This window comes from Pezoporus wallicus, unplaced genomic scaffold (genome assembly GCF_028554395.1).
Source record: "Pezoporus wallicus isolate ANWC-B61680 ecotype Strahan unplaced genomic scaffold, APGP_CSIRO_Pwel_v1 contig_4131, whole genome shotgun sequence".
NCBI classification, from domain to species: Eukaryota; Metazoa; Chordata; class Aves; order Psittaciformes; family Psittacidae; genus Pezoporus; species Pezoporus wallicus.
This window is the reverse complement of record NW_026641950.1, coordinates 2,818,995-2,845,552: the sequence shown is the minus strand read 5'-3', so window position 1 is coordinate 2,845,552 and position 26,558 is coordinate 2,818,995. Positions and strand designations below refer to the sequence as shown.

The window sequence follows — 26,558 nt, the reverse complement described above, 5'->3', positions numbered from 1 at the left end:
CTCTTGGCGCCTGCGCGTGGAAGTGAAAGGCCGTTGCGTTGCGGGCAACGGCTAAGGCAGCGAAGAGGCAGTAACCGGCGGTGCCGGCAGCTTCCGTGTTTGCCGGGAAGGAGGGGGGAGGGTGCGAGAAGCGGCGGCGGCGGCGGGAGGAGGGCGCTCGGTGGATGGGCGGTTGGCGGCCGGCAGCGGTACCAGTACCAGTCAGGCGGCGGTCGTTAGCTGGGGCGCAGGGGATGAGCCTGTGAGGGCGGAGGAGCACAGGTGGGGGTGAAGCTCGGCCAGAGCAGAGCGATGTCCCAGCCTCAGCAGCAGCAACAGCCGCCGCCGCCACCGCCGCCGTCTCCTCAGCAGCAGCCGCTGCCTTCGGCCGCCTCCAAGAAGAGGGACCGGCGCATCTTCTCGGGTACCTGCCCGGACCCCAAATGTCAGGCGCGGCTCTTCTTCCCGGCCCACGGGCCGCAGAGCAGCGGGAGCATCGAGTGCACGGACTGCGGGCAGCGTCACGAGCAGCGGCAGCTGCTGGCCGTGGAGGAGGTGACGGACCCCGACCTGGTGCTACACAACCTGCTGCGAAACGCGCTGCTGGGCGTCAGTGGTGCCGGCCCACCCCGCAGGAACACCGAGCTCGTCAAAGTCATGGGCCTCTCCAACTACCACTGCAAGCTCCTGGCCCCCATCCTGGCTCGCTACGGGATGGACAAGCAGACTGGCAAAGCCAAGCTCCTCACGGAGATGAACCAGGGAGACATCTTTGACTGTTCCCTCCTGGGTGACCGCGCCTTCCTCATTGAGCCGGAGCATGTTGAAACCATCGGATATGGAAAGGACCGTTCTGGCAGCCTCATCTACCTGCATGACACCCTGGAAGACATCAAGAAGGCCAACAACAGTCAGGAGTGCCTCATTCCAGTCCATGTGGATGGAGATGGCCACTGCCTCGTCCACGCAGTCTCGCGGGCACTTGTTGGCAGGGAACTGTTCTGGCATGCTCTGCGGGAGAATCTAAAGAAGCACTTTGAGGAGAACCTGAGTCACTACAAGGCGCTTTTCCACGACTTTATTGATGCAGCAGAGTGGGAGGACATTATCAATGAATGTGACCCTTTGTTTGTTCCTCCAGAAGGTGTGCCAATGGGCCTTAGGAATATTCACATCTTTGGCCTGGCCAATGTGCTTCACCGGCCTATCATCCTGTTAGACTCCTTGAGTGGAATGCGGAGCTCTGGAGATTATTCAGCGACGTTCCTCCCTGGCCTGATACCCTTAGAAAAATGCATGGGAAAAGATGGCATGTTGAACAAGCCAATCTGCATAGCCTGGAGTAGCTCAGGACGAAACCATTACATTCCTCTAGTTGGAATAAAAGGTGCTGCTTTACCTAAACTGCCTAGGAAGCTACTCCCTAAAGCCTGGGGAGTCCCTCAAGACCTCATCAAAAAGTACATCAAGTTAGAGGAGGATGGTGGCTGTGTCATTGGAGGAGACAGAAGTTTGCAAGATAAGTACTTGATGAGGCTTGTTGCTGCAATGGAGGAGGTTTTCATGAGTAAACACGGGATCCATCCCAGTCTTGTAGCTGATGTACATCAGTATTTCTACAGAAGGACTGGTGTAATAGGAATCCAGCCTGAAGAAGTCACTGCAGCTGCCAAAAAAGCAGTGATGGACAACCGCCTTCACAGGTGCCTCATCTGTGGGGCCCTTTCAGAGCATCATGTTCCTCCAGAGTGGCTGGCTCCCGGGGGGAAGCTATATAACCTGGCAAAAAGCACTCATGGACAACTGAGGCCTGACAAAAATTACAGCTTTCCCCTGAACAGTTTGGTGTGTTCCTACAACCCCGTGAAGGATGTGCTGGTACCAGACTATAGCCTGAGTAGTTTGACTGCTTGTAACTGGTGTCATGGTAACTTAGTGCGTCGCGTCAGAGAAGATGGATCTGTTTCGTATTTGGATGGAGACAGAACTAATACTCGGTCCACAGGTGGCAAATGTGGCTGTGGGTTCAAGCACTATTGGGAAGGTAAAGAATATGACAACCTCCCTGAAGCTTTTCCTATTACTCTAGAGTGGAGTGGAAGAGTGGTGAGAGAGACCGTCTACTGGTTCCAGTATGAAAGTGACGCTTCTCTGAACAGCAATGTGTATGATGTCGCCATGAAACTTGTTACCAAGCACTTCCCTGGGGAATTTGGTAGTGAGATTCTTATTCAGAAAGTTGTCAACACAATATTGCATCAAACTGCCAAAAAGAACCCTGATGATTATACACCTGTAAATATTGATGGTGCTCATGCCCAAAGAGCTGATGATGTACAGCAAGGACAAGAGTTAGAGTCACAACTTCCAACCAAAATTATTTTGACTGGACAGAAGACAAAAACTTTGCACAAAGAGGAGTTGAACATGAGCAAAGCTGAAAGAACTATTCAGCAGAACATTGCGGATCAGGCTTCTGTAATGCAGAAACGGAAGAGTGAAAAACTGAAACAAGAGCATAAAGGGCAACCTAGGACTGCTTCTCCTGGGGCTGCTCGTGAGGGGCCATCATCTGCACCTGCTACACCAACAAAAGCCCCCTATTCTCCAACATCTGCAAAGGAAAAGAAAATTCGAATAACCACGAATGATGGGAGGCAGTCAATGCTGACACTGAAGTGCACTACCACCTTCCTGGAACTGCGGGAAAGCATAGCAAGAGAATTTAATATTCCTCCCTATTTGCAATGTATTCGCTATGGCTTTCCTCCTAAAGAGCTGCTGCCTCCCAAAGAAGGCATGGAAAATGAGCCTGTTCCTTTGCAGCACGGTGACAGGATTGCCATAGAAATCCTGAAAGGTAAGGAGGAAGGCAGGCAGTCTGCTTCAGCACACGCGGCCCATGCTGTGAAACATGAAGACGTTGCTCTGACTAGTAAAATCTCATCAAAAGAACTACAAGAGCAAGTGGATAAGGAGATGTATTCTCTCTGTCTTCTAGCAACACTAATGGGTAAGCCTGACTTCCAGTTGTATTTTAAAATTGTGGTTTTAAGTAGAGGGTAACATAACCTGTAGTTACATACATACCTTTTTTTCCCCTTTCTTTTCTGTAACCACAGAGAAGGTTAGTTCCTTTATTCCTCTATTAGAAGAACGGTTAACATGCTGTCAGTGATTTGCTGGGTGTTGTGACTTTCTAAAATGTGTGTGCGAGATACTTGTTCTTTCTTTGCTATGTATTTAAGATTTGCTAATCAGAAGTTGTTGCATTTCTTCTGTTGTCTTCTCTGTTTTTCCTGTCATTTATTAGGCATACATCTTATGTGTATGTGTGTGGGTTATTTGCTCCCTATATTTCCTAATCTCCCTCAGGTTTCAGGAAATAAAGTCAGAGCCAAGGTGAGAAGGGGACTCTGAGTGTCTTGTCATTGGAAGTTTGAGGACCAAATTCTCACCTCTGTAGTAGGATGAAATCTTGACATTTCTTGCCACAGGGGAGTTGTGTTGGTTTAAGCAAATGAACACAGCATTGTCTCCTTAGCTAATCTGCTAATTTTAAGTGAAGAGATGGTCTTTTTAGAGAGCTGTGAAAAGCATTATCTCAGATGGTAAGCAGAGGAGAAACTGGAAGAAACTAACCACAGATTTGAATCCTGGAGGTGGACACAGGGTTGCGAAGCCATGCTTATCAGTTGTCAGTCATGTAAATCTGGCTGTTAATAATTCAAGGCAGAAGGACTTTTCCCAGGTGCCTGTGTTTTTTTATATTCATATTTGGACTCGGGAGACTTGGACATTCATTCGTGTACTTTCTTCATCAGGTTCCACAGCTCCTGCTGCTTACTGTCAGGAAGTAGGGCAGTAATTACCATACATTTAGCTCTGTGAACCAGTTGAATAGCAATGGTTGCAAGATTTTTTGTTTGTTTTTTTGTGTTGTTGGGTGTTTTTTTGGGGTTTTGTTTTTTTTTTTGGGAGCCTTCTCTTTTGCTGGAGGGATTTGGTGTGGCTAAAGCATGTGATACTTCAGAAACGAAACAATTGCATAATCACAGACTGGTATGTCAGAAGTCCACCAATCAGAACTTTGATTCTTTTCAAAGCTTGACTGTTTACTGCAAAATAGCATGCTGAATCACTAGTCACCTCAACACACTGACACCTGCATCTATGTTCCAAAGTGCAGGAAAAGCTCAGGTTTAAAAGCTATCTCAATTTGGAGATGAGGCTTAAAAGAGAGCTTTCTGTTTCCAGGCAAGACTGCTGAAAATGTAGTTACTGGCTTACAAAAAAACCTCTGACATGCTTTAAAAGTATCTTGGTTACTTCAGCATTAAGGTGTGTCATTTTATTTACAGCTACTTATTCATAAAATGGGAAAAGAATCATTTCTTGTCTCTGACTTTCACTGCTGTTAATTTCTGCTTTCGAATCACAGGTTAGAACAGAATTTACCTCACCCTTCTGTGACCACATCTATTTTGTGTTACTAATAGAAGTAAAAGGTGCAGCAAATGATAAACAAACCATTTATAACAACTAATGCAGCTACTGAATAAGGTGCTATTTTTAGATAATCACTTTTCTCACCAGGGCTTCATTTTCCATTAAAGATACTTGTAGAAACAAAGTCTGGGCAGGTCACTGTTTACAGTTGGGAGTTTTCAATGGGGCGACAAACTCTAAGAAACTTCCTTAGTCCTTGCACTTTCAGAGTGTTGGAGTGGCAGTTCTCAGGGTGGTGTATTCAGCCTTGCTGGGGTGAGAGGCTGCAGTATTTTTCAGTGACATTTCTGTATTGCTAAAAACCAGTGCTGGGAAGTTCTCAGAGTCAGCTTACCCTGGATGCTCTTGTTGTAACTGTGTTCTGCTAAAAACATGCATCTAATAATACAGTCACATTGGAAAGTCCAAAGAGGAGATGCTGTTGAAGTAGCTTGCTATTTTCTTTTTTAACTCCCCAGTGCCCAAACTTCTGTAACTATTCACTGTGGATGTTTAAAAGCTTTTCTGTCAAACAGTGTCTCCTGTAGGCTGACTTGATGCTTCTCTCATTTCAGTTCGTAGAATTTTTTATTTCTGGCCTCAGCCGGTTAACTGATTACAGTTTTAGACCATGTTCTTTAATTTTTCTGTATCTAATTTAAAGATAAGCTCTGGGAAATGAGATACTGTAATTTCTGGACCACATAACATATTATGCATGTTTTTTTGGTAAAGCTTTCTCCTCTTTTTTATCTCAAAATACAGAAGTCTATCAGGAAATGAATTAAAGAATTGTAATTTTACATTAACACAGCTAAAGCGTTATGTTTTGAAACAGATTTAATTACACCCATGCAGAAGCACTCTGGATACATGCAAGCCAAGTATGAATCTATTGTCATTGGTTTGTTTTGCGTTGATGAATTCATCAGTGCACAAGAAATCAAAATTGCCTGATTTAAATTAAATATATTAACACTGTCATTTGCTTGGAATTAAGCAGCTTGGTTTTAAGCCACCTGTAGTTCCTTGTAACCTGTATTTATCAGTTGAGTTTTTGTTTTGTTTTCTGCTTCTGTTTGTCCTCCCTGCTGTATGAAGTGCTGGTCTTAGGCTTCCACTGGCATAGGTTAATTTGCAACTGCTCTTTTTGTGCAGTGTATGAGGCATGCTTGTGTGTAGGGTAGTCTCCATTAGTTGCCGTACCTTTGTGGGGCTGAGGTTTGGTCCGAGGGAATGGGAACAGTGTTAACATCATCTCTTTGATAAATGTAGTAACTTGAAGGAATTTTTAATCTAACTAAATGATCACCCAAATTAACTTGTGACCTGTAAGTGTCTTACTGCCATGGTAATGAAACTCAAAACAAATAATAAAAACCAACTAGAAACAAAAATGTGCAAACCTCAAATGCAGTTGTGTTGAATCACACAAGCTAGTTCCTTTGATCTGGGAAAGTCCAGTTGTGACTGTGGGTTTGATTTTACGTGGAAGATCTCTTTATCAAAACAGTATCATTGCTTTGTGTTTCTTTCAGTGGCAGATGATTTTGTTTTGTGAGCCCTGCTCTCCGTACTTTTCTGCATAAAAGGCAGTTAGTGTTGCATAAAAGGTTATCTAAACAGTGATGCTTCTCTTGTGCAAGGCTTGACAAATGCTCAAACCAAATAGGGAATCTTTTCTTGCAGAATCCGACTAACGTGTAAAACCTGGGCTTCTTAGCGAAGCCAGGTGGTTGTCTTGTGGAAGGTAGCCTCTAGTATCGAATAAGAATGGATTGCTAGATGCAGCAGCATAGGAGTCCATAGTATGAAGTCAGCCACTGTGTGGCTGCTGGTTTTGGCAGATGGTCTGTATTCTGTTGCTTATCAGTGTAGTGGTTGTTTTGATTCCTGTGGGCAGTATTTAAACCATCAGGAAGACCTGGGGGGAAATGAAGAGCCACAGTAGTGATGCTCTGGAACCATTGTATGTAGGGATGTGGATTGCAAAATGTTACTGAGAATAAGGATGTGGGGTAGCAGATTGCCCTCCCTCTCTGCAGCTGCTTGAAGAAGAGAGAAAACAATGGCAACAGTGGGGAGGAAAAGAGAATGCTCCTATTACATTTTTTAATTTCCTTTTTTTTTCTTAGTGGAGTCAGAGCTGGAGAGAAGCTTCAAATTTATTAGCAACTCAGTAGACAGGAGTTACTGGGATAAAATCAAAAGACAAGACCTTCTTCTGTAGATCATGGAAAATAATGAAGAAGAGTAGTTGGTTTGTTACCTGGATGCTCTTGCTAGGAAGTGAAGGCCAAATCTGTGAGCTTGATGTGCAAATGAGAGCAGTGAACCAGAGCATATATGGTTCAAGGGAATGCATTTAAAATTAATCAGATTATGTAGGTATCATCTTTAAAATGTTTGAAGTCCAAACATGATGAAGATGCATTGTGCCCTTCTTAGAGAGAATGGGGACTGGCATAACACGGAACCCTTCTTGTGGGCGGGATAGACAAGCAGGGGAGTGTATGGAGTCAAGTGCCTGCTGGGGAAGGGAAGTGGGAAAGTCGGCAAGTGGCTTGAAGGGTTGCAAGGCATAACATAGCACATGTCATGAGGGTGAAATGTTTTCTCACCTGACGTGGGTGGATAGGAGACTAGCCACAGTTAGCTTGTGGGATATGCATAAAGAAGTGCAAGGAGGGATTTAGATGTGCTCTGTAGTTCAGTATGTAGGAAGCTATTAAAAGTAACTTTTAACTTTTATTTTCCTCTTAACAGCAAGCAAAGAAATAATGGTAGTATTTTTAGTGTCACCCAACCCAGCTATCTCTAATACAAGTAGTAAGTGCATCTAGTTAATTTTATGACTTGCATTCTCCAGTTTTAATAAAAAATTGAGAGATGTGGTTATTAAGATTTTAATGCCTAAAGAATGGTGCAGTTTCTACTTAGGGTATCTCGGTATGTTGCCTGAATGATTGATGTAAAATGGGAAAAGCAATTTTTTCTGAAAATGTATACAGGCAGTATTTGCTTCTGCATCAGGAGAATGGAATTTATCAGTACCTTTTATTTGCACCGTTTGACAGCTGCATCACAAGTCACTTCTCTCAAGCAGGTAAGTGGTTAGCAAAATTGGAAAAGGGCACAGGTAGAAATGCAGATCTGAACCAATTTAGCAGGTACTGTTAGGCCACTGATATTCTGTCACTGTAACCCAATTTTCTGTTTCTTATATTCCTTTCCTTACATAGTCAAGTTAGGGTATTTTTTTTCCCTCTCAGTGGCATTTGAAGTTGTCACATTTCAATGCCATTTTTAGCATCTTTGGAAAATGCCAGTTACATGGGACAGCTGGGGCCTCACAGGTTTTGTATTTTGCTTCTAACTCTCAAGCAAGGTAAAGACACAGCTTCTGCACAGCTGCCTGTGTAGATGTTTGTATCTCAATGACAGTATAAAGTCTGCTGTATGGCAGCTGTGAAATTGAGATCTGATTTTTGAGAAGGTGTAGGCATATAGAATTGAGGTTTTTAATGTGCAAGGGTATGTGCTTGAATTTTGGAAGTGTGCTTTTTTTTTTTGCTAGTTTTATGTTGAAAGCATGGGTGGGAGGGGAATAGAGACTTGTGTATAGGGTCTGGCAAAGAACCAGGAGCTGCAGCTTGGGTCAAATAAAATTTGGGAACCTTGTACTAGAACATGTAGGATATTTGATTGCAGACAGTGGTATGTTTTCCTGAAAGTTTCTTGGTGTCCTGTGCTCCTGTTATGTAAATTTGCAATAAATAATTGCATAGAAGAGAGCGAGGATTCACCTTTTAATTCAAGGAGTTGCATTTTTGAGCCTTGTCTGTAATGTTAAAATACAACTGTTTAATAATTGTGTTTGATTTTTACAGGGGAAGATGTTTGGTCCTACGCAAAGGGGCTTCCTCAGTTGTTTCAGCCAGGTGGAGTATTCTACAGCATGATGAAGAAAACCACAGGTATTTTTTGGTTTTGTTTTTATCCCTTCCTTCTTCTGTTTCCAGATCTTTAAAACTGTGAATTGGTATTGAGTCGCTTGTGAACATAAATTTATTTTTATTTTATTAGCGTGGTACATTTTAATTTTCATGATACTGTAGAACTTCTTATGCTTCCTCAAGAACTTCAGGCTATGGAATTTTACTAAGACTAGTTCATTCAACTTAAACCTCTTTTCTGAAATTTTTTCTACAACCATACATTTCAATTTAAACTTACTGAATTGTATAAACAGCTTCAGTAAGTCAAATGATTTTGGTTGTTATTTTTTTCCCCAGAGAGATCAAACAAAGAGAAGATCATAGGACTTACTCCTGTTACACTTTAAAACACTTACTGGATAAACAGTTAATCTTTCTAGTGTATTTCTTAGTAGCTATTTTATACAGGGCTACTGCATGTTTTAAATTTAAATAGTCTTTCATATTCTTAAGATGGTTGTTCAAAAGCAAAGCTATCTATCTTCTTTTTGAATTGATAAATGTTGCATCTTGGGCGATGTGCAGAATAACCAAGCAAGTAGTTAAGAGTATGTTTGATTTTTAGACAGCTTTACAAATACTGCCTACAAAGAATAACATCTTTCTTTAGAGAAGAAGGTACGCGTTATTTTATCACATTTCAAGTTTCATACTCAAGTCTTTACATTCATAGTTTAGCTCTTGTGGTTTCATCTATTATAATGATTTTTTTTTTTTTCTTCTTTCTTACTGTGATTTCTTAGGCAGTTTTATCAGCCGTAACTCTAATCTTGATTATATGTGGAAAGAGGTATTTTATCACATAATTTCTGTGCTGTTTGCAGTAATTGAAATGTGTGGTATATTTACTGCCCACTACCTCCCACTGAATTATTAGCCTGGGTAACAGAATTAGCATGCCAAGTGTCTTATAGCAGATCTGTTTCCTTTCAGTTTTCTTCTATTATGCTTGTACAGTAAAGACTGGTGTATTGTTTCTGGCAAGTGAATTAGCTTAAACAGTGGCTGATAGAAAGGACCTTTTGGACCAATTAACAACTAGCCAGAGTTGAGAACCTGAAATGAATCCAAGGGATTTTAACCCAGCTGGTCATTAACTCACAGAAAATGCCCGATTTTCATTGTCAGTTGGCAAAAATGACTTCAGAACTATGACAGTGGGAGATGATATTCTGTATTTGAACATTATTGCAGCATTATTACATCATTTCTGTGTTGTAGGTGTTTTGCACTACCTTGGTAGGTAGAACTACTATTTCAGCATTAACATACTTCTATGATTTTTACTACATTTCCAGTAAACAATTGCAATGTGCAGTAATCTTTTTTTTTCTTTTTCACTTAAAGAAGCTACTTACCTATCTGTAGTATTTTAGATAACGTAATAATGCAACTATGATACTGGACATTTAGAACAAAGCTTTCTGTCAATTGCAGGTACTGTTTATCAATTGAAGTTTGATTTTAGTGGATCTTGTTTAACATATTTGAAATTTCAGAATTGCAATTTCAAAGGTAGTTTTAGCCTAGAAGAAGCTGTTACAGCTCTCTCCTGCAAATCAAGATTGAGCTGGTAAATTCTGTAGTTACAGTATGTTCTTCAGGTTCTTAAAGGGATAGGTATTTGTGTTTCAGTTTTGTTCTGTGTTTTGGCTGTTTGGCTCCTGTGGATATGTGAAGAAAGGAGCTGTGTGTCAGAAGTTTTATGATAATAAACTGGAAAACTGCTACCCATTTTTGACACAGAGGCGCTTCAGAACTTAAATTTGTCTAGTGAACTCTCAATTTTAGAAGATCAATCAAATTTTAAGTAGGACAGTGAGACAAACAGCAGATAAAAAATATTATGTATCATGTTTGTTTTGTAAATGTTGTAATAGATCTCAATGTTGTAAATGTTTGTGGTATTTATAATCTCCAGGACTACTAAACATTGTAAACTTAAAACACTTTTGTTTATCTGGCAACACTTCCTCTCTGAGAAGACAAATAGCAAATTTGAAATTCTTGAGGCTTAGCAGCAGTTGCACACCCTGAAGTCCTGCTACATATGGAAGTGGTACTAAACAGTACTTCTCTAGATATAGCAGTAGTGTTTTGAAATGTGCTCTTTGGCCGGTGGGGTGTGGGTTTTTTTTGTTGTTGCCTGTGGGGGGCAGGGGTATGTTTCAGTTTGGGGTTGGCTTTTGTTTCTGTTTTGGTTTTGTGTGGTTTGGGGGGGGGGTGGGGGTGGGGGGGGTGGTGGTGGTAGCCGTGGGGTTTGCCTTGCTTTGTGCTACTGCAAGCATATGCTATTTCTTCAACTTCTGTTGTATCAGAACTGCACGTCCCAGCAAGGTGGCTATTTTATCTAGTAATATACTACGTTTTTGTCTTTTCATTAGAATCACCATAGAAGGCAGCAGCATCTTAAGACTATACTGTGATTGCTGGCATATGGCATACAAGCCTAAATTTCCTCCCACAGTATGAAGTTTCAGTGTGTTTCCACATATTTGATGCAATAAGTTTAAATACAGTAATCAGTGTGTGTATTCAAAGCATGCTTTAAAATATTTTAGTACCATGAATAACTTCTTCTATCTTTATAGGTTTGGCTGATGGCAAGCACTGTACTTTCCCACATCTGCCTGGTAAAAACTTTGTATACAATGCAGCAGAAGACAGATTAGAGCTGTGCGTGGATGCTGCTGGGCACTTTCCTATTGGTCCTGATGTTGAAGAGTTGGTTAAAGAGGCCTTAAGTCAAGTGCGAGCAGAAGCTACTTCAAGAAGCAGGGAAGCAAGTCCTTCACATGGAATGCTGAAGCTGGGTAGTGGTGGTGTGGTGAAAAAGAAATCTGAACAACTACATAACATAACTGCATTTCAAGGAAAGGGCCATTCCCTGGGAACTGCATCTAGTAGTCAACAACATGATCAAAAAGCCAGGGAAACACCACTTTTAAGAAAGCATAGCACAGAAACAGACTTCAGTCCTTCTACTAAAATTGAGCCTTCTGTATTCACAGCTGCTTCTGGTAACAGTGAGCTTATCCGAATTGCACCGGGAGTTGTGACAATGAGAGACAGCAGGCAGCTTGACCCCACTTTGATTGAGGCACAGAGAAAAAAGTTGCAGGAAATGGTCTCTTCTATTCAGGCTTCAATGGATAGACATTTGCGGGATCAGAATACAGAGCAGTCAGCATCAGTTGATCTATCTCAAGGAAAAGTAGAGGCAGTGAGTTCAACTGCTAAAACTGGGAGCTTTCAGGCTGCCTTACCCGAATCACTGTCTGCACCAGGTGGTACTGAACACTTGAATACTGAATCAACTGATAGTAACATGGTGAATTCTGTGGGAACAACATTCCCTGCAAGGTCTAAAGCACAAAAGGGAAATTCTGTTGAGGAGCTTGAGGAGATGGATAGTCAAGATGCAGGAATCACTAATGCAACTGAGCCAATGGATCACTCTTGATAGGTTAAAATCTAATAAGGGTAGAAAAAATTACTGTTCAAATGTAATGTTTATTGGCTGGGCCACACAAAGTGATTAGTTATTAAGTCTTGTATGTATGTCAAAGATTATATCATCTTATTCAGTGCATGATAAGCGTGTGATTGGCAATAGCTTTCAATATTACCATACTGCTGCCCAGGCTGGCTCTGTTACCTTTAAATTAGTTATTAGGAAATGCACTGAGATGAATATCTGCTGTAAATGTGGGTTCTTGAAAATTCTTTGTAATTTTTAATTCCTTAAAAGTCTTAAAATTGAAGCCCATTCTTACCATGCTAGTTTAAGGTCACTGGAAAGGCTAGAACAGGAATAACTAGAAACGTGACTAAATTAATCCTGTCCCAGGCACTTAATTCTGCTTGAAAACACACTATAAACATGAATTGCACATAAATTTCAAAAAGCAACTAAAACTGAACTTCTGCTAAATTTGATAATGTAGCCTATACAGTACTTCAGTTACACTGTGCTGGCACTTCCTCCAACTTAAAAACGTTCATTCATACAGATATATATGCTTGTCAGAAATCTTGAAAAGTGTAACTTTACTAAACTCTCTAATTACTCCACATTATCAGTTTAAGCAAGTTAGAAAAAAGGGTGCTTAGTGTATGATGAAGATAAAGTGAATGTGGTGTGGTTATGCTTGGCTGTCTGAGCCAACGCAACCATTTTGGTGCTCTGTTAGTAAGTGATAGCATGTTTTTATTTCCTTCCAAATACTCAACTGGTCAGATCCTGTGCAACTTTTAACACAACTACAGGAGAGAAGGTGGCAATTGCAGGAAACAACAAATGTTCAATGGCAAATCCATTTTTTCTTTTAAAATACTTTAATTACTAGCATTGGTTAGTAATGGCAAAAAATAAATAGCTGGCATTTTTAAAGCAAATTAACAATTTATTGGAAGGAAACAACTCTCTTAAAATATATTCTCCTAAAGTGTTCAGTGACAGTGGAGCTAGTGGAAGCTCACTGTTTACTGCATGGAAACAAGGGGAATACGTGCCATTTCAGTGTCAGTAAAGATTACCCACCTCTATTAGCCTCGCTTCAGTTTGTGATGCAGCATTCCCTGCATCAGTGATAATACATCTGGTATCCACTTAAGTAGTGTGTTCATCAGACCTGCAGTGCTAGTTTTTAAGAAGCAGCCATTGTGCTTGCTCCCTAAGGATGGAATGTGTATCTGATACTGGAGTTTGCTTTTGATCTTCATAGTCATATTAAATGCACTATTGTTGCTTCCTCTAATGGTAAAATAACACTGAATGGATGAAAGATGTCAATACAGCTTCAAAGGAATTAAGAACATTTAAATATTGAAGTCTGTGTTCATGCACATGTGGGTTTTTACCAGTTCACAAATGTTGTGTTGCATATGCTTGTATTCAGAAAGGTCTCACTTCTTACATTGCTAATCCCGTAAACAGTTCTGAGCATTAGAAGAGAGGATTTATTTTCTTATAGAAAAATTAACAGAAGCAAGTCACTTGAAGAACAGCCCTGTTTTGTCAAAGTAAATTCAAATGCCTCTTGGTTAACTTTTTATGTAGAGAGAATAAATGTTTTATGATTTAGTACACTATAGGTAAAAAATAAGAATCACCTTTTCAGAAATAAATGAAAAATTTGAAGATCTTAAATTGCTAACCTGTAAGTTAGCTATTTGGAAGCTTGGAATGTATCAAGTAATTTGGCTCACCAGAACTGAACTTGGTGATGCACTGATTAACTGGCAGGGCTTATTCAGTGAGAAACAGGATGCACATGTAGCAGCTGGAAGCCTGCCATGAATCTGAAAACATTTAGTCTTCCATGAACCAGTTTGAGCTGTCTGAAGGCTACTTCCATATAGAAAATGTGAGTAGAGGCTTGTGCTTTGCCATGGTGTGAGCTGTAGAAAAGTATAGCAGTGACACGTTCTTGGGAAGGAGTTTAAGTCAGGAGAGGCTGAGAAGGAGGAATCTCCTAGATCTCATGCATTTTGACAAGCTAACTACCACTTAGTTTTAACCTTTTCTTTAGAAAAAGAAGTCTTCCTTGGCTGAAAAAAATATGGGCAGTGTATAGGAGACAATTCCAAGTTTGGAATAAATTGGAATCTTTATTGCATATCATCCTTACTTAAAGAGAAGATTGCTTACTTCTTTCATGCCTTTCTAGTAAGACTACAGACTTTTGTGTGCCTTTACTGTATTAAGAGGAAGGCTTAGTTTAATTTTGACACACTTCCTGTTTCAGCAGTAATTTGACATTTTCCTTCTTATCTAAATAGAAACAGACACTGTGTCTAACTCGCCGTTAGTGTCTTCTCGGGTCCATTCAAGTCATGTAGATGAGAACTCTTCAGTTCCTAAAACAAAATAGTCTCAAAAAGGAATGGTAAAATGGTGTCAAAGTCATGAGATGGGCTGATATGAATTCCTCTGGTGTAAAACAGGATTGTGTGTATTTCTTTGCAGTGTTCTTATTTCACGTGGCTTTCTCATGCATTTAAGTATCAGTGTTTTTGAGAAAGATGGCTTTTGATACTCTCAAGTGGAGCTAAACTTCATCTACGTGCTGGTGAGATGTGTAACTGTTCAGGAGAAGTGAAATAAAGAACACTGAAGTGTAAGTTTGAACAGATGTTTCATTTGGTTGCTAGCAGTGAGTGCAAATTTGAGTTGAGGCAAATCTGTGTCCCTGTCTCAGAAGCACCCGTGTGATTGTTAGGTTTTCCTGTTAGAGCCAGGAAAATGGTGGTGGGGTACAAGGGCAGGGAAGATGTGGACTCATTGTGGATGTGAAGCCATGTCAACTTCTCAAACAGTGTGGAGTGTCCTCTTTCTCATAAAAACCCCAAATGCTAAGTTCTTGCTACTGAATTGCCTGTGGACAAGGTTGTGGTTCCAGATTCTTTTCGAATACTTGCCTTGAGTACTTCCTTGACTAGGGTCCATCTCCTTCTACACAGTGTCTCATGGCAAAGAAGACTTACATTATTTGAAAATCCTAAACTTTATTCTGGCTTATTATTTATAACCTAAATGAAAGATGATTACTGAAAATACAGGCTCAGTAGAGAAGAAAAAAAACTATAAAAGAGAAATGACTAGATTGCTGGTGAGCATATGGGAAACCTCAGGAGAACAGACTGGTTTTCCAGGCAGAGGCAAGATTTTTACTACTTCTATGGCTGGCTGCTTAGCAAGGTTGACTTTGGTATTGCTGTTTCACTGTGAATTGTTTGTGTTTCAGTGAGGGGATAATAAATAGCAGCTTTTCAAATGAAGTTGTATAAATATATTTGGGATGCCTTCGCTATTATAGTCACATAGCAGCAATGTGTATTGTTGGTTTTGTGAAACCTATATAGTTTACTAGTCTTCTGAGAGACACAGAATGTGAGGTAGACGCTGCCTCCAATGGAATGCTCTAGCATCAGCACAGCTGCAGGGCTGTGTGCTAACAACCCTGTGCAACAGGCACACTTTCAAGACCAAAATGCTTAATTTGAAATCTTTCAAAAAGTAGAATCTGTTGTCACTGTCACAAGGTTAGCAGAGTTGCTTGCTACTTTTTCAATGTGCTGAAAATGCCAGGTAATAAAATTCATAGTATGCTTACAATTGGGAGAGCAATGCTTCATTTGAAATGTATGAAAAATGAATGATATAAGAAGATGCCACTGTTATCTCTACATTTGTTTGGCTCCTATTTTCATATATCAGAATCTACATGCTTTTGTAAAATAATGATATGAAGTTAATCCTTCTGTTAAAAAAGAAAAGCCTACATCAGTGTTTTCTTTGTTTTGCTTGTGGATATCAGTTTAGTTTCTTAAAATTGAAGAAGTTGCTTAAGATCTTTAGAATGCAGGATTCCCTCTGAGCCCTTATGCCTGCGGTTGAGCAATAAAAGGTTGAAATGTGTGGTATTTTCAGAATTATTTTAGGTTTCATGAGGATTATTGCCAAGAAATGAGAGTGCACTTTTAGGAGGGAATGCTATTTAAAGTGTATAAATAAGAATTAAAATAGTGTATATATATTTAGAAAACAAATCTTTTTAAACAGTGCTTTACATGTTGAATTAAAAATAAATTAGCATATAAACTATACCATCTTCACAGACCTGGCTGCTACCCAGCACAGTTTGGTTTGTTTTATTTGTGATTGCTGTACTAATTATATTTGATTTTTTTTATCTGTAATGTAACAATAGTGTATTATAACAGTATATAGTGTACTATACTACACTTCACTGTACAGTATTTGGAATTTTCTTTGATTGCTATATTAAAACTATAAGTTAAAACATCTGCTTTGGTTTTATAAGGTGCAACTTTCATCTAGCATTTCATACATTAGCCTGCTTATGTAACGCTGATTTGGTTACAGAATGAATGAGTTATAATTATATTGACATATGAATTGCATTATACTTGCATACATGCATACTAGTACAGAAGTTGAAATAATTGGTGCAAATCTTAAAAAAAGTAATCTTAGACGTCATTCATTTTGCTTTAGTTATGTTTCTGTTTAAGAGGAACTTTCTTTAAAAGAAAAACTCTGTATGGAGAAGTTCAGGGTTGTTTTTTGTTTTTTTTTCTGACCTCATACCTGTTCTGAATGCTTCATTAAACACACAGGACCTTTGAATTTGAGAGATTTTTAAAATAGGGTTTTCTGTAATTGAGGCCAAAATCTGAGATCTGAATCTTTCTTCAAAGTTGTCACCAAGTAGAAGGTGTAGAAAGATGCTGACCAAGTAGTACATGATGTTTAAAGTATATTGCAATCTGTGGTTTGAAACAGTCAAAATGTATTTCAAAGCAAAGTTTTAATGCATGCATGTAATACGCAAGTATGGGTAGTATAATTGGGAAGCACTAGGCTTTTGAAATTTGGCAGTACTCAAAGATGAAAATACTGGCAACTACTTAAATTAGTCTTTGTGCTTTTTCCACCAGCTACATGTGGTAATGTGTTTCAAAAATTGGCTGTAGTCATACTGAGTCTAAAAAGAAGTTATAAAACCCATATGCAAAACTGTGCTGTTACTTCTTGTATTTATTGAAAGGCTTTAATTCAAAGTGTGCTAGCATTAAAGCATTACTTAAAATGATGGGCATAGAGAGTCAATTTTGATTGCATGTCATTGCATGAAGAATTGAGTATTTTCCTTTGGAAGATTTGTATTTCAAAGGCTTAAATGCTTAATGCTAAGCTAGAAACTTACTCATCTTTATTATTATTATTATTTAATAATGCAGTATTTATAATCTGAGCCAAACCCAGTACTAAACACATGAAGCACATTAATGCTTTCAAACTGTTTTCATTTTTCTTCTTTTATTAATTGTATAGCCTTAATACCCATCTTTTTTATTTTACATTGGAGTTGTTTGGGTTGGGGTTTTTCTTCCCTTTATATATATCCTTAGCAAATCTGCTCTGACAATCTGCAAAACCACAGCTTCCTGCCAGAACAGGACCCCTCACAACGTGATTTTGTACTTAGGATCAGGGTGAGAGTAAACCTTGGATGTTCATCAGCATCTGTAGTGAGTTGTGGAAGGTGCTTTTGCTATTACAGAGAGTCAATTTGAACATGTATATTGACTGCAAAAGTTAATAGGAACTTTGTTGCTTTGCTTGATGTAGACTTTATTGAGGCTTTGATATGTGTTGGATTCTACTGACTTGCAATATTTATATTTATATATTTAGTTTATATTATTTAAGCATCAATAAAGTAGTAGCGTTTAGATCCACAGTAGACTTGTAGCTGGCACTAAAGAAACCCAGTGTCACAACTGAATTTAAATGTTCTGATCGGAATTACTTAAATTGATGTATGCTGAGTAATTCTGAACATTTATTAATATCATCAAAGGCATTAGGCTTCAGTGTAAGCATTACCTCTGTTGTAGTAACTTGCAGATACTTTAAGAAGCTCAAAAAAAACCCCCTATTGTTCTCTGTTAATGAAGGCATTGATTCGATGATTATGAAGTAGCTGCACGGACTTGCATTTGGACTTCACTCACTGTTTTTTTAAATGACTACCTAATTTTGTTTTCTGCTGGAAATAATACTTCTAGTGGCTTGTCTTGCTGGTAGCAAATCTAATTTCACTTCTGAAGTGATCCTGAGGATCTGGACTGCGTCTGTGTAGTTTGGAAGCTTGTATTTAGTAAGTAAAAAATCAAAAGAAAGATAAGTGGAAGGAACTTACCAGAAATTAGAAGAAGGTTTAGAAGGTGCTATGGTTCTTACTAAGCCAATAGTCTGTGGAGCCTGGCTGTATGAAATGTACAGTCATTTCTCATAAACTTTTAAGGCGTGTTTCAAGCAACTTCTTTCAGAATAGGAGAACTTGATTTTATAGGCTAGTTTGTCAATTCAGTATACAAGGTTTTCTTTATTTTGAAGCTGCTTTCAGATTGTCATGTTGTTGTATAAATGTAAAGAGATACTTGCCAGATGCTACCTCTTAATCTGAACCCCTCTCTTCTTTCCCACATGCATCTGTGCAGATTCTCAAACCCTGAAGAGGTCTCTTCTGATTTTGGGCTAGCTTTCCTGTTTGCTTTTCATCTGCCATTTGGACTTACTTACTGAATCATTTTTACCGCAAGACGTTTTTGTAAGCTTATTGTCCTCTGTGTATATTGTTGCTCCTAGAGACAGTAAGAGGCAATAGATACATGATCCAATTTCACACAAATTAGACTGATGTGAAATTAAAACCTTGTTTGACTTCCTCAAAGATTGGTATGTATGGGACAGAAAGGAATGAAGGGAGATTCCTATGAGAACAGAGGACATGGGAAAGGGAAGAACATACATAAGGGTTTATCAATGATTCTGAAAATAACCTATTGGTTCTATAGGACAACCATGTTTCACACTGTTCCACCTCCATGGTGATGAGCTTTAGAAGCTGCAGTGGCTCCCTCTAAGTCTCGGATTTCCCTGAGATTCACCCTTCTTTTCTCCTAAGAGCAGAAGCTGCCAAATGCATATGTTTGCACCCAGTGGGAGAGAAAGGGTGAGATCTCACCAGTTGTTGTCATGTGATGGTGTAGGGCTTGTGGCAGCAACAAAATAAAAGCCAAAACGCAGAAAAGGCAAGGGCCGAACTTAAAATTATGGGGAATTAAGTAACTCCTATTTCTAACTATTTGTATGGTCACATCTACTCAAGTGTTGCTAAGTAGGTACCTTAGTCCTACATCTGAACACTGTGCATACAAGAATACTAATTCCCCCCCCCCCTTATGTCTTTCTTAAAATAAGATTCTTCTTGTTTTCTCCTGTAGATGCTGGCAGTGGCAATTATTTTTCCAGACAGCAGAAGGGATCCAAGAAATAATGGTCAAGAGTACCTGCTTTATTTTGCTTTCAAAATAATTCAAGGCATGGTACAATGGAAGAAATGAAATAACAGTATGTCTTTCTTTGCTCCCTCTGTTTCTCCTAACCTTCTTTACCATGTCATATTCACTAACACATTTTTTCTTCCCTGCATTTGAAGTCAGCTGAGCTAGCCCATTCCTTTCTTAAGTTTGGGAGCTTTGAACTATCTCGGGTCTCTAGTAAGCCAGCAGCTCCAAAATCTCCAATTATCTATTGTGTACTCTGAAAGTAATCTTTTTTTTTTATTTAACATTTTGGATCTTTCCAACCCTAACCCTGAGGTTCTACATTTGAAACTCTCATAACTCACATTCTTGCATAAACTCAGAAAATACATTCGTAACAAGTAAGGACCTTTCATGAACACTTACTGCTGACTACAGAAGTGGAGCCAGGATAGAGGCATGCAGTCTTTCACACCTAGAAGCACTCTCCGCGCTCTCTCCTCTCTTCCGATCGGAATTCTGCAGGGCATGGTAGCAATGCTGCATTGGAAAAAGATGTGAACTACAGTTGTGCAAGCAGCAGAGGCCAGCATCTCTGAGACTGATGCTTGTGATACTGGAGGATTTGTCACTGTGACTCCTTATTGTCATCAGTGTTGGGGAGTGGGAAGGAGAAAGTCTTGTAGCTCCTCAGAACACTATTCTTTCTACATAGTTTATATTTTGGGGGATGGAAAGTCAAGCCAGTGCTTTCCCTTAATCACCTGGATACTATTGATCTTAGGCTGTTTGCTTGACTCTAACTCAGGCTGCTGCTGTGACACCATTACTGCTGCCTGACTACTGTTAGTCCACCTGACTGGCTGGCTCGAGCTGGCTACAACTGATTTACAGAGACCTTGCACTAGGACTGATGTTTACTCCTGGGGTTTACAAAATCTAGGGATTAAATTGGCTTCTCTTGCATTTATGAGTGATGACTTCTGTTCTGGTTTAAGGCCAGCCAGTAACTCAGAACCATGCAGCCGTTCACTCACACCCCCCACCCCCCCCCCCCCCATGCTCCAGGCAGGATGGGGAGGAGAATCGAAAGAATGTAAACCCCATGGGTTGAGATAAGAACAGTCCAGTAACTAAAGTATAATACAAAACTACTACTACTATTAATAATAGGAGAAATAACAAGGAGAATATAAAACTAAAAAGGGAAGGGAAAAAAAAAAACAACAAAAATGAATACAAGTGATGCACAATACAATTGCTTACCACCTGCTGACTAATATTCAGCCTGACCCAAGCAGCAGTCTGAGCCTTCTGGGAGACTCCCCCAGTTTGTATACTGGGAATGATGTGCTGTGGTATGGAATACCCCTTTGGCTAGTTCAGGTCAGGTGTCCTGCCTCTGCTCCCTCCCAGGTTCTTGTGCCCCTCCTCACTGGCAGAGCATGAGACTGAAAAGTCCTTGATCAGGGTAAGTACTGCTCAGCAGCAACTAAAACATTGGTGTTATCACCATCATTCTCAGACTAAAGCCAAAACAGCACTCTGCACCAGCTACTAGGAAGGACTAAAATAACTGTTACAGCTGGATCCAGGACAACTTCTAACGCATAATTTGAAAACAGCATGGGAAAACACACTGCTAGTACCTGATTAACAGGTGCCTTCTAAATAATCTCTTCAGTCTCCAAAATTGTATGTATGGTTGTGACAGGAGTAAATCCTTTTTAAAAAAACATTTGCTTGCCTGACCAGAACTGGTAAAAGTATTCTTCTGATTTGCAAAATAAACTAGCTCCATTTCAGAAATTAGTAAAGCTTGTTAATCGAGATTAATATTATAACCTAATCTTGCAGCAGTATCATTATTATTTATTGGAGAAGTTGATAGTGAGATCACAGGTAATTTCTGAGGGTAAATTTTAGAATGTTTTTCTCCCCTTTGATTCAAGGCTATTTCATTTCTAACCCCTACGAATTAATCTGTTTGCCTATATAGTGCCTCATATAAATTATATTTATGCCATTAAAAGCATCAGTGAAGTGGTTGTCAACCAGAAATTTGTCTCTTCAAAGGAGTACTATCCATGTAGCTGCCTCTGTACTCGCGTAAGCAAATGAGGTGAAACTTAGGACTTGATTTCTAAGTGACAGTGTCTGTCAGAGCTGTGCATGGACACCATTTCCTCATGCTCTGCATGAGAGTGTGAGCTCAACATGACCTCAGTTTCTTCTCAAGCCAGTGACAGCTGAGGATTGCCAGAAGCAGGGATACAGAGCAGCTCATGAGATCCGAAATATAATCCTATTCCTAAGAACTACAGTTGTTCTACAGTAAGTAACTTGTTCTTTGTGTATGTGCTTGAGTGGATCCCAGTGCAGAGCATTACCCCTGGCAGGATGTTATCCTTGGAGCTGCTTTATTAATCTCCTGAACTGGGGAACTGTTGGTTTTTTTCAGTCCAAGTCTTGATCCAAAGGCCACTTCAGAATTCTCTGAGTAGTCATACAACCTCCTTGATAAGCTGATACTGGCTGCTTTGGGAATATGCAAGAGGATATCTTTTGTGTGCAGTTGTCACAGAGCTTAATGCACGAGTATAAATTTTAAGCCTGTCCCGATATACTCAGTTATTTTGATATTTTTATGATACAGCAGCCTTTAAGCCTTACATTTCTACCCTTCCCCACACTGGTACAAATAATGAAGGTCTGTCAATATAGGAAAACAAAATTCATGACATCACAAAGTATATACAATTCTTCTGTGTCATGGTTAACAGAACACAGGCTAATTGAGTTAGGCAGAGGTATTAGCACTTCTTTTCCTCTCTGAAAGGCTGTATAAATAAATTGAGTCAAAGTGAACACACCTTACTAACTCTTCAGGGTGAATTGGTTGATTCTGTGAGGCTTTGCATCTCGGGGAAGTGTGGTAAAAAGCATTTATAGATAATTCTAGCAAAGGCAGATGATTTTCAACAGCCATGAGTAGAATATTGCTCTTTGGAAACTTTGATACTAAGAAGTTTAAACAAGTAAACAAACAAGAAAGACAAAGTATGACCCTTAAGGCACGCAGCAAATTGAAATTGCTCTGAACTGTGACATGACTCAAGCATGAACAGCAACCTGCAGTCTTCACTGCTGAGACATGGAGCAGACAGGTGTGCTGTTCATATGGACAGCTGTTTTAATTCAAAATATTCAACTATTTTAATTCAAAATAATATGAGTCTCTTTGTGCTCTTCATTAAGAATTTCTCCAAAGACGGGGAGCAATCCCCACATGGCTGATGTAAGCAAGATCACCTTGGGAGCTGAATGAGTGGTGCCATGGCATTCAGTCTAGACCAAGTGTAGTAGCTGGGCTGAAGATCTGATGGATGCATATGGTTTTGGTTGACATACGTGGTGTTTCTGCCAGCACAGAGCTCTGAAGATTATAGTCTCTAGAGGAACTGGTGATAAGGCACTGAAGACTACTAACAGGAAGATAGCTGGTAAAAACCCCTGTATGCTCACCTACACTGAGCTTGGTCTTTATTTTAGCAATCATCAGGTGTTTCTTTTACTTTATAAACCTTAGTTCTATGAGACTGGAGGCAATTGCTTTTGAGTTGGGAAACTGATGATGAAATAAGCCACTTGTTTTCCACAAGTCAAGAAACTAACTCCTGAGTTTACCTTGTAAGAGTTTTGCTAGATTCAAAGGCTGAAGCTCTCATAGCAAGAAGTCAGTTGTCTTATTGATTTGTCTGTGCTGAGAATAATCTCCTCAGACTATGAGTTCTTCTATTGTAAGCTTTCTGAACAACCTATGGGGAGATCATTTATGATAAACTCATGAGTCTTAACTTCATGTCAGTGTTGTTAAGCCCTTTGCCTTCTAGGGAATATCCTTGTACTGCTTAATTGCCCACATAAACGTTGAACTGGCTGCCTGAATTCACAATGAGATTACGAACTTCTGCACATGACCTCAGAGTTTTCCTTTTTTTCAGCCTTGTGACAATATGAAATGGGATCATGACTGGTATTTTTTTATTCGTTAAAGATTGTGCAGTGGAGTAGTTAGAACTCTCACAGAATGAGAGCAGTAACAAATGAGCCTGGTAATACACATATGGACTTAACGTATGGCCCAATAGTGTGGTACCTTCACACCGCTGCACCTGGGTGAAATTGCTTGAAGCATCAGCATTGCACCAGCAGGAGTCACAAATCTGCCGTTGGCTGTGGTTATAAAGAATGCCCAATAGATTTATCTTTTTTTTTTTTCCCTGCAGATCAGCAGGAAGCTTAGCAAGAAGGAATAAATAATGGGGCAAATTACAGGACTGTCACTGTCTCTTACAGGGTATTTCACCTGTTAAATCATCTGGGTAAGAGTGTGAGTGTCTGTCTTTGGAAGCGGGATGCCCACTTCTGTTAGCACTTTGGGAACACTACAAAACCCAAGCAAGTTCCAAATGCCAACAGGTGGTTCTAGTCATGTTTGGTTTTGAGGTGGGGGGAGACCCACCTAAGCCTCGAGGAAGTAGCAAAGTGCCACTGGAAGTATGCCCATTGTGACTTAAGGTCTGTGAGCTTGGAGTGGTGGTGACATTTGCCTTATCCTGAACCTGCAGTAGTGTCCTTGCACCTCATTATGTTCTCCAGGTCAAGGCTGGAATTGGGCTCTCCTTTGTTACAAGGGAGCCCTGGGAAGGGCAGAAAAGCAGTTCTTGCAGAATGGGACTTGGATATTGCGGACCGGTGACTGTCCATCTAAAGTCTGTTGAGGCTGATCCATGATAGCCCTGGTAGGGTGGGATAGGACAGTCCCTGAAAACAGTGGCATCTGGGGGGATGTTCCATATGCTGTTAGAGAGGCAGGCTGACAATTTGTACCTTCTTTCTTAGAGATGCTTTTAAATGAACAGTTGGAAAAAATAACCTGTTGTAGGGTCTCTGAAAAGTACCTAGACCTCCGGCCTGGTTTTGTGAAGCTACTAGAAGTTGAGAAGAGGTGGAGAGCATCTCCATCCTTTTTTGTCATGTAGTAGCACAGGAAACTTGAAACATTAGACCTTGTCACACACAGGCCAGTAATACAAACAGGATTAAAAAAAAAAAAGAAGTGAGGTGTGTATGTGCTTGCTTGCATACCTCAAGGAGAATGTTTACTGGATGTCTTAACAAATTACATTTTTAGGTTATTATATATTTTTAAGAGGACCATCAGTGCTTATTAATATAGTAGTTTGACTCAGCAAATGCTTTCAGGATCTGTTTTCTACAAATTAGGAACTATTTGAATATACAAGAAGGTATGTATTTAAACAACAATATTTTAATTTCAGACTCTTTTTGCTTTGTATTAAATATAAATGAATGCTAAAAGATGACATTTCATACCATACAAGGCTGACAACAGAAATCCTGGCTCAGGGCGGCTTTTATTCTGCATTCTTCTTGATTACAGCTTTTGTAGTTCAAAGACTGCTGTCAGAACTTTGATGTGTGGAAACCTGCTGCGTTGTTGTGAATAACAGTGAATGCAGGTCGGTCCTGAACACCTATTAGTAAGCAGTGGGCAAAGGCTGCTTGTAAATAAGCAAATAAATGCCCCAAGGAATATTTTTCCCCTGAAAGATGCAACAATACGAGTTCACCCTTGTAATACTGGTTTGTAATGCAGGTCAATGGGATGGTTTTGTGGGGTTTTTTCCATTTCTGGGCCTTGCTGGCTGCTCCAGGGCCTGAGTTTCCCATGTGCCTGAGCAGAGGGCGCTGTGAGCCCAGCTTTCCTATCACATAAACATACATCTGTATGTAGGAATGTACCTACAAGGCTTCGTTTATACAAATAACTTCCAGCTTAAGCCTTTTGTGTAGGGGAATACCTAGAATCATAGAATAGTTAGGGTTGGAAAGGACCTTAAGATCATCTAGTTCCAACCCCTCTGCCATGGGCAGGGACACCTCACTCTAAACCATGTCACCCAAGGCTGTGTCCAACCTGGCTTTTAATGCTGCCAGGGATGGAGCATTCACAGCTTCCCTGGGCAACCCATTCCAGTGAAGATACGTAGGTTGTGCCCGGGTGTAGCTTGTACTTCATGGTGGTGATCTCTTCAGGAGGTTACGTCCTCTCTGGTGGTGGTTAACAATTTTCTGTAGGTAAACCACTGGAAAAATGTGTTTGGAATAAGAAACCACTTGCTGTTTTGATGATTTGTTTTGACCATGAAAGTAAAAATCACATTAAAATCGGTAAAGAGCTGATGGGTTGGGCCTTGTCGCAGACTTGTGCACCCAAGAGCTAAGTCAAGGCTGTGACGAACACCCATGAGGGTTGACCACAGGAGAGCCTTCCTCGGGGCGGCAGGAAGTTGCCCCTGTGCTTCCCGTAGCTTCCCTGTAGCTGCTAACTCACATCGTCACAGCAGCTGCTGGAACACTTTTCTCCGAAGAGTGGGCAGAGTTCGTGTGTAGTGCAGCCACGGGAGGATGTGGTGTGGTGTTCAGGGTGCCTTGAATACAGCGGCTACAGTTGATGCCCTGTAAGTGGGATGGCTGGGTGCGATAAGAAACACGCTCCTCGCCTGTCAAGCACGCGTGTGACCTCCGGGCACCAAAGCCTGGAGAAGGGAGGGAAGAGGAAAGGGCTGCCTTCGCACCCCACGGCGGCCTGAGGGCGCCCTACTTGCCCTCTGCCGGCAGGTAGCTGCCGGGGGGTCCCTAGATGCAGGATCCCTCCGCTGGGCGCTCGCCTGCAGGGACTCATCCCCTTGCGGCTTCAGGCCTCGGTCTAAAGCGGGTTTTCTGCTTCTGCCATTGTCAGTGTGGGGGCCGCGTACCAGGGTGAGCCGCGGCCAGGTTGTGTGGCGCGGAGCGGCACGAGCGCCCAGCTCCCTTCGATAGCTCAGCTGGTAGAGCGGAGGACTGTAGAGGCGCGTCCCGCGGCAATCCTTAGGTCGCTGGTTCGATTCCGGCTCGAAGGAGCGGCTCAGTTTTTGCGGCCGCTGTTTTTGTCCCCGCCCCTCCCGCGCCGCTGCCGCTGCGGTGGGCGCGCGGGGGCCGTAGCGCCGGGCCGCCACGGGCCGAACTCGCTCCCCCGTCATGCCTCGCCCCCACCGCCGCTGCCGCCCCGCCCGCAGTCCGCCTGCGCAGATTCAAACGGTGGCTTTGGAAGGAGGCTGGGCGCGAGATTCGGCGGCGCCGACAGATCCCGCCGCGAGCGGG

General features: G+C 40.9%; 1 protein-coding gene and 1 non-coding gene across 2 annotated transcripts; both read left to right on the top strand.

Annotated features, from left to right (window-relative positions):
• The first annotated feature begins 139 nt into the window (after positions 1-139).
• Positions 140-13,013, top strand: VCPIP1 (valosin containing protein interacting protein 1). Its single transcript, XM_057426284.1, has 3 exons — positions 140-2,992; positions 8,358-8,444; positions 11,057-13,013. The coding sequence occupies exons 1-3, from the start codon at positions 292-294 to the stop codon at positions 11,926-11,928; spliced, it is 3,660 nt and encodes a 1,219-aa protein (XP_057282267.1). The 5' UTR covers positions 140-291; the 3' UTR covers positions 11,929-13,013.
• A 13,214-nt stretch (positions 13,014-26,227) lies between these two features.
• On the top strand, positions 26,228-26,317 carry TRNAY-GUA (transfer RNA tyrosine (anticodon GUA)). Its single transcript is given in 2 exon segments — positions 26,228-26,264; positions 26,282-26,317. It is a non-coding gene; the product is annotated as a tRNA-Tyr (tRNA).
• The last annotated feature ends 241 nt before the right edge of the window (positions 26,318-26,558 follow it).